General features: G+C 40.9%; 1 protein-coding gene across 1 annotated transcript; it reads left to right on the forward strand.

Annotated features, from left to right (window-relative positions):
• The first annotated feature begins 701 nt into the window (after positions 1-701).
• PLRG1 (pleiotropic regulator 1) lies at positions 702-6,658 on the forward strand. Its single transcript, XM_039381532.1, has 7 exons — positions 702-748; positions 2,655-2,761; positions 2,979-3,121; positions 4,095-4,148; positions 5,696-5,789; positions 6,210-6,300; positions 6,461-6,658. The coding sequence occupies exons 1-7, from the start codon at positions 740-742 to the stop codon at positions 6,641-6,643; spliced, it is 681 nt and encodes a 226-aa protein (XP_039237466.1). The 5' UTR covers positions 702-739; the 3' UTR covers positions 6,644-6,658.
• The last annotated feature ends 1,613 nt before the right edge of the window (positions 6,659-8,271 follow it).

Raw genomic sequence — 8,271 nt, forward strand, 5'->3', positions numbered from 1 at the left:
AGAATTTCTATAAACCGGGCTGACCAGGGCATACTCAACCCCTCAGGGTGAGGAAGCGGCGCACACGTGTCACCCGCCCCAGACGCCTTTCCCAAAGCTGAGCACCACCCTCTCCCGGCCGGACCCGGCCCCGCAGCGCTGCCCCGGGAGGGTCCCCCCGAGCGGGGCCGGGCCTGGCACCTCCCCCGGGCACAGAGACACGGGGTGGGGAATGCTGGAAGGCACCACAGTGGGGCATCTGCTCCAACCTCCCTGCTCCAGCAGGGTCATCCTAGAGCACATGACACAGGATTGCGTCCAGACTGGGATATCTCCAGTGAAGGAGACTCCGCGACCTCTCTGGGCAATCTGTCCCTATGCACGGGCACCTGCCCAGTAAAGAAGTTCTTCCTCGTGTTCAGGTGGAACTTCCTGTGCATTAGTTTCTGCCCGTTGCCTCTTGTCCTGTTGCTCGGCACCACCGAGCAAAGCCTGGGTCCATCCCCTTGGCACCCTCGCCTTTAGATATTTATCCACTTTACGGAGGTGACTCGGACCGACCGCTGCAGCAGCGCCAGCGGTACTCGAACCCGTGAGCCCCCGGCACACCGCGGGGCGCCGGCCATAACCCCGCCCCTTCTCTTCACTGTCCCGCCCCTCGGGCGCTCGTCGCGCGTCACCTCCGGTGCGGCGCAGGCAGGCGGCGGAAGTGCCTCCATAGCGGCGGCGGAGGCGGCGACGGGAAGGGCTCGGCAGCGCCATGGCGGAGGTGAGGGGCTGGAAGGCCGTTGAGGCGCCCCGGGCGAGACCAGGGGCCGGGGCCGGGTCAGCGGAGCGAGTGGGGCCCCTGCGGGGACCGCTGCCAGGCCCGCCACCGTCACTGCCCCCTCGGTGGGACAGGCCGCTGGAGGAAACCGAGGGGAGACCTCATCGTAGTCTATAGCTTCCTCAAAAGGGGAAGAGGAGGGACAGACACTGATCTCTTCTCTGTGGTGACCAGTGACAGGACCCGAGTGACAGGCCTGAAGTTGTGACAGGGGAGACTTAGGCTGGATATTAGTAAAAGGGTCTTCACCCTGAGGGTGATTGGGTGCTGGAACAACGTCTTCAGAGAAGTGGTCACAGCACCAAGCCTGAAGCGTTTGCATGATACTCTCAGGCACATGGTGTGACTTTTGGGGATGATCCTGTGCAGGGCCACGAGTTGGACTCGATGATCCTTGTGGGTCGCTTCCAACTCAGCATACTCTGTGATTCTGGGGAAGTGATGCTATTTTGCCCAACCTCCGGAGAATTATTGGTTCTGTCAACCTGTCAGGAAAACCGTACAGATTTTGTGAGGGTTTGGAAGTACAGCTGTGGAGAAGGGCACTGCTTTTGTAGGCCATGGAGTTGTTACTGTGGGGTGAATGTCAGGCACTTGTAGAAGTACATAGTGTTGTCAGAGTTATAGAAGAAGGTGCAAAGGCTGCTGCTCCATGCAACACTAAGAGGTGTTTTTTACAGAAGAGCATCTGTTAGAAATACTTGCTGAAGCTTCTTCCCTGTTTTGGAGGTGCTGTGTTACCTACTACTTGTTTTGTGATGTCAACAGCTCTCTTGTGGAGTAGTAATTAGCTGCTGTAATGCTTATCTCTTTCTTCGGATGTATGAAATTCCTAACCCAGTTCCAAGCATTAGGGATTTTTTCACTTAATGCCTGGAGTTTGCAGGAACTCTGAGCCAGGGCAAAAAGAGCAAGGTGTTGGTGCTGCTGAGTTAGGAGGGTAACAGACACTACAAAATGGGCTGATGAGTGAAGAGACAATTTTCAGAGCTTAACAGGGAAAGCACCTGCAGAGTGCGTCTTGAAAGCTGGCCAGCTGAGTGATACTTGGTGCCAGAAGCTACTAATGTAGCTTCGAGTTTGTTGCCATTGTTTTTATTGACATACAGAACATACAGTCATGCAGAGCTTTGTACCAAAGGAATCAGGCTCAGATTTCTAATGATTTTTTAAATTAAGTTTAAAGAAAATACTAATAAAAACATGAGTTGTGCTGCTGATAAGCAAATATGCTATATAAGTTGATAGCTTTATAATTCTGCTTTTTATTTCCTGAATGGGATCTAAAGTATGTTTTGCTAATAGAAGCCAACAAAAATTATAAGAGGAAAACAAGTTTTGTCAGGTTTGATCCCACGTTTTCTCTGAGTAGATTGTGGTGTGTTAACACAAAGTGGCGCTGAGTGCAGAAACTGATGATTGCCCTGGTTCTTTTTATGGTGGTAGTAAAGTAAAATTTACAGGAGGTTTTCTTCAGAATTGGTTCTTTATTTCCTACGTACAGAAACAGAACTGGAAACGATGAGGGGAAAAAACTTGTGTACTCATGGATTTGTGATGTAGATACCAGTTCAAAAAGTTTGAACAAAGCATTTGGCTTGCTTTTCAAGTTTTGTCAGTTTTCAAGAAGGGAATATTGTTTTGAATAAACACTGAAGTAAAACAATTAACAGATAAACTTAATTTTTTAGTTTTGAAGAAGATATGTGTTTTCTGTGAACTAAACAGTTGCATGCCATCTAACAGTACTGAGTTCTGAAATTGATCCTCAGTTTGATTTATGTTTCACTTTTCAATTTTTTGTTTAAATATGTCCAAAAGTATTTCAATGCTCTTTTCTTTATTTTAGGAAGTCCAAAAGCATTCTGTGCACACACTTGTGTTCAGGTCTTTGAAGAGAACCCATGATATGTTTGTAGCTGATAATGCCAAACCCATCCCATTAGATGAAGAAAGGTAAGTGTTGCTGCACTCAGTGAAGTTTGGGACTATGTTAATGATTGCTCCTTCCAAGTCAGAAATTCAGGTGTGTCTGTAGCGTTAACAGTCTTGAGAGAATAAAAATATTAGAATAATGAAGTAAGTTTTATAACATCCTCTGTAAAATATTTCAGAACTTAATAACAGTTCAGAACTGGGTTGTGATCGGGATTATGCTTTACTCTTCCAACAGTCACAAAGTGAAAATGGCAGTGAAGCTGCGTACAGAGTACGGCTCAGTGTTGCACATGCCGACTCTCAAAGAGAACTTGAGAGAGAAAGGAGGTGCGAACACTGGGGATCCATATGGACACAAACAGTACTCTGGAAATCAAGGTTAGTTTGCTCTTAGTGGTGTATTTGCCCTTTCTTTTGTAACAGTCTCACTGACATAAAGTCTGAAGAATGCAGTCCAGTGTTAATCCATTGCAGATAAATATGGAAATCAAAGTACCTTTGTTTGATTGGTATTTTTCTGGCTAGAGTCCGCAGGAGGTAAGTGATCCAGAACAAAGTGCTGTGGATTTTTTATAGTGATTCACTACTAAAAAGTGATTTTTGATAACATAAGTATGTGCTGCACTTAGGTGTTAAAAATGAGTAATGTATTTCTCTTTTTTGCAAGTTCGTGATGATCAAGGGCATGCTCTTTCTTTTAATTTTGTTTCATAGTATATTTACAGCCTTTTAGACATACAATTTATAAACCAGAAAACTCTTTATTTCAAATCTGCAGGTTTTTTTAATCTATATTTTGTAATGTATAATGTGTATGTGTTAGGTGGATCCCATATAGAAATTTCTCTTCTAAAGGGGGCCAAATGCTGCCTCATTTTAATTGAGATAGTTGATATTTAGTTGAGATTTAGCCTAAAGTACTTTATTTGGAAGCAGTGTGAAAGATGCTGGGAGATAATGAAAAACATTTGAAGAAGAAAAGAACCTTTTTCAGTTCTGACAACACGGACAACCAGTTGTCTTGACTAGCTTACATTTCAGAAACTGTGCTGTTTGTGTACTTGAATCCTTTTCCATGATATCTGCTTCAAAAGGCAGTAAGAAGATTTTTCTCGAGTCCCTTTCTCACAATTTAAATTAATTATTTTTTACAATTGAGTTTTAGAAAATGGAGGTAACCTGAACAAATTAAATTAATGAAAATGAGAAATGTCTGAGTACTCTGGAAGTGGTTACTGGTTTCTTCTGCTATGTATGACCTGCTCTCTTTTCCTCTGTTTGCTATTTGAGTGCATTATTTGCAGTGCAGTATAAAATGTAATTATTAATACAACATGTTGTTGCTTTTTAGGGCAAGAAGTTGAGTATATGGTAACTGGTACACACCCATACCCACCCGGGCCTGGTAAGTAAAATTTTGCAAGTGTTTGTATGGATTTTTTGGCTTCCTGTATGAACAAGACAGCCTCCGTCCTAGCAGGAGCAGTCTTCCTCTTGATGCGAATCCATACTTGATAGTAGTGGATAATGCTATTCCATTCTTTCATAGTAATAATGCAAGGAGTTTTGGGGCTGGTAAATGTTCTGGGATAGAAGGTGGGAGGAGGATTTAGGCACAGATGCAGCTCACTGAGCCTTCGTGGATGTCATCGTTTGAATGGTCATTTTTTTCTATGAGGTTACACCTCCCTGGTAATATCATCACAAAAATGTTCTAGGAATCTCCTCTCCCAAGACCCACAGATCCCTGGTGCCTCCACTGTTGTGTCAGAGTTGCTCTTAGGATTTTGTTGTGAACAAGGAGGAGGTGGTTCACACCAGAAGGCAGTTGAATGACAATATGGAATATATAAAGTTTTTCTTCACCAGTGCAGAAAAGTGTAGATTTCCCTACCTTGCTCTGAGGAAGAGACATTAGGGTCTAATAACTTTAGTGTACTTTGGTTTTGTCTGTGCTTGGAAGGGTTATGTTCCTATGTTGGTACGTTGGCCATTGCTAATTGTCACTGTTACTGATGAATCCTGCTCTGTTTTTGTGACAGCTTAGTTTTAGCTGCTGATCTTTTATTGTGCTTAAGTTTATTAGAATTACAGTGGAAAATCTGTTGTGTCTTGGTTTGTAAGTTAACAAATGTGAGTGTTCAGTGGACCCTCAACCATTTAAAAGACATGCATGGTTGCCTGTAACTGTGGGATCAAGACTTGCTCACATGGGTTTCCTCAAGTTTAGTCTTAGAATCATATGTTAGGGTTAAAAATCAGATTTCTTTTTTTGCTTTTTCTTGTTTTAATCTGAGTAGCTTGCCCAAATATTGTTTTTGTCATCAACTGGCAGAAGTTAGCTTAGGAATAGAAATAAAGCAATGAGTTAAATTCACTAGTGTGCACCAAAACTATACTTTGCAAAGAGTTTTCAAATTTTTTAATAAAAATGATCTGCTGTTCTTGAGATAAGGTTATAAATCCTAAGATGTAGTCTGAAATTCTCATTGGGACTAAACCTCTTGTAGTTCTGGCACCACTGTATGATGCCAACCACCACATAGGGATGGCATAATAAAGTGTACAAAAGGGCCTAAGTTAGCAAATTCTTCTCAGGATCATGTTTGTTTCTGTGATGTTTGGATTTCCATAGCAGTTGAAGCTGGGTAAAAAAATGGATGCTGCTCCTAGTAAGACTCTTTTTGTTTCCAACACCAGAAACATTGTTTCCTACTCTAGAAATTGTTTACTTATATATTTAGTAGAAGGTGGAGAGGATCTGGGCCAAAATAAAGATCGCAGTAGATTTGACTTGCATGTGAAAATGTCATTGAAGGATGAGGTTTAATATTACAGGCTTGTATCAGGCCCTTGTTTGCAGTATATATGTATATATATATGTTTGTATAGTACACTTTTGGAGAGTTTCTGTTTAATGGAGTTGTCTTTGACATGTTATTTCTCTTCAAGGTGTGGCTTTGACAGCAGATACTAAGGTCCAGAGGATGCCTAGTGAATCTGCAGCGCAGTCCTTGGCTGTAGCACTTCCTGCTTCTCAGTCCAGGTACTGCTGTGTTACCTCATTACACTTGTTGTTGTCTGTGGGAATTTCAAGGCAAATCACAGAAGCTGGGATAAGAGCTACTTTGAGTAATTAAAATATTCTAATTATAAAAAGTTTAAAGAAACTGCTTTTAGTGTGGCCAGGCATCGCTTTTCTGTATGCTTTTTTTTGTATGTCAGGAAAGGCAATGGGAAGAAGTTGGGACAAGGGAAATTCTTTTTAGGTAGAAGAAAAAAATGTGAAGCTTTGTGGATGTCCTGTACCTTGAGGTGGTCAGGCCCTGGGTAGGTTGCCAGGAGAGGTTGTGGACTCTCCATCCTTAGAGGTGTACAACACTCAACTGCATGCAGCCCTGTGATACTTTATCACTCAGTAGGAGAAAGTTGATTGCAATTCATCAACCATTTTCATTCAACCTAGGTTGGATGCAAATCGGACAGCTGCTGGTGTGGGTGATGTTTACAGGCATGCTGGAATATCCGAGCGTTCACAGCCTCCTGGGATGTCCGTGGTGAGTCTGTTGCACATCTAATGTGAAAAGTACATGGTGTTGACCAGAGTGCTTCTGAATCCATTTTCCTGTTGTGTGGAGATCAGAGTGAGAAGGCTTTAGGTTTTGGGCAAAGAGGTAAACTACAAAACATAAGAGTAACCTTCCTTTTAACTTACAGGCTATGGTGGAAGCTGGTGGAAACAAAAATTCTGCATTAATGCCAAAGAAGGCTCCAACCATGCCCAAACCCCAGTGGCATCCACCTTGGAAACTGTACAGAGTAAGTTACAAATTATATGACATGAACATGCATATAAAAGTGAGAGAATATTTTATGTTCTGTAAAGACCTCAAAGCATAATTTTTCTTCTCATTCACAAAAATGAAATTAAATAAAAAGTGATTGCAACTAAGTTATATACTCACACTCCTCAAATAACAAAGATGTTAAATTACAAACTTTTTTACTCTTTTGTAGCTGTATTGTGATAAATTTGCTAGAAAGTTTGTTTTTTCTTTTCTAGTGAGATTCTTGGGTGGAGGAACTCAAAGACAAGGTGCAAAATTCAAAACTAATAAAACATTGAAGAAATACTTTAGCACTGTTAATGTAATGAAATTGTCTGAAAACACTTAAAGGCACTCAGTGAATGAGTCATCGAGACTTCTTTTATTTGCAATGAAAATAGGGGAAAAAACTACATACTGTAATCACAAATTATCTCTACAGTTTAGATTGCTTGACTTCTAATCTTATTTTTGAAATGGTTTAATTTGCCTTTTAATTTTCTGAGCAGGTAACAATAGCCATTCCTCAAAAACCTCATGTCATTGAACTTTTTAATCATGACTATGACAGAGTAGCTGAATGGAGTTGAATGGAGAATCTCTAAGCCATATGTATTGGTTCAGATATTTTAAACTTTTTTTTTAACTTTTCTGGTGCATCCGTTTGAACACATTTGTGGGTTTTTTTCTGGTTCTTACTGTGAAATTTAAACTATTCCATATTTTGTCTGAAGAAGGGTGAATGTTACTTTAGAAATGTTATGCTTTCCTGATATTTTAATATCTTATGCTCTAGTATCAGAATTGTATTGGTTTAGCACTGTTCATCTGAATATAGCACCATATGTAGGCATTTACATTTTTAGAAGAGTCCTGAATGCTGCATTAGTTGGAAATCTGAAGGCTAATCTTAAAAAGTAGTTTTTGAATACAGCAGTATTGGAATGTGTTTTCTATAAAATTTAAAACAAATACCATTTGAAAGTAATGGCACTAAAATAAACCCATGAGAGATTTAGGGGTAAACAAATTAAAAATGCCTACTTTTTAGGAGCAGTTTCTTTTCAGAGAAATACTGTAAATACAGTTCAAGTCACTGTACATACCTATATGTATTCTACATACAAACACTTTTAGTGAAGGTTTGTTGTCAAAATCTTTGCTCAACAGGACAAAAGCTTGTTCAGACAACTTAGAAATAGAAGCATAGGTGGAACACCAAATGTGGGTTTCATCTATGTGTTGCTTAAGATTTACCTATTAACCGGTTTTCCTAAGCTCGTTTTGAAGTTATTTGTGAAAGATGGGGACATAATATAGGTCAGATGAATAATATCTTAGATTTCTCCCCAGAAATGCCCATTTCTATTCCTATACTAGGAAGAACTCTAGGCAGCTATCTCAAATGCTTGTGGCTGTGATCTTGTGATCAGAAGAATCCACTTTAGCTTTCCAAAGAATTTCTGCCCAAGGAACTTTGTTGTGTTTTAAGTCTTTTGAAATGAGCTGTATGACAGTACATGAAATATGACATTCAATGGGTTTTGAGTTTAGCTGTCTGACTTGGGAGAAACGAGAGAAACAGAAATGCTGCTGGAAGCAAGGCGTGTATTGGCAGAGCTTTTCTTTTCAGATCAGCCTCCATTACTTAGTTACCAGAAAGTTTCTGACATACTCATATTACCTCTTATTTGGGGAAAA

The sequence above is a fragment of the Pipra filicauda genome, unplaced genomic scaffold (assembly GCF_003945595.2).
Source record: "Pipra filicauda isolate LSUMZ 115617 unplaced genomic scaffold, ASM394559v2 scaffold22_size4397567_pilon, whole genome shotgun sequence".
In the NCBI taxonomy this organism is placed as follows: Eukaryota; Metazoa; Chordata; class Aves; order Passeriformes; family Pipridae; genus Pipra; species Pipra filicauda.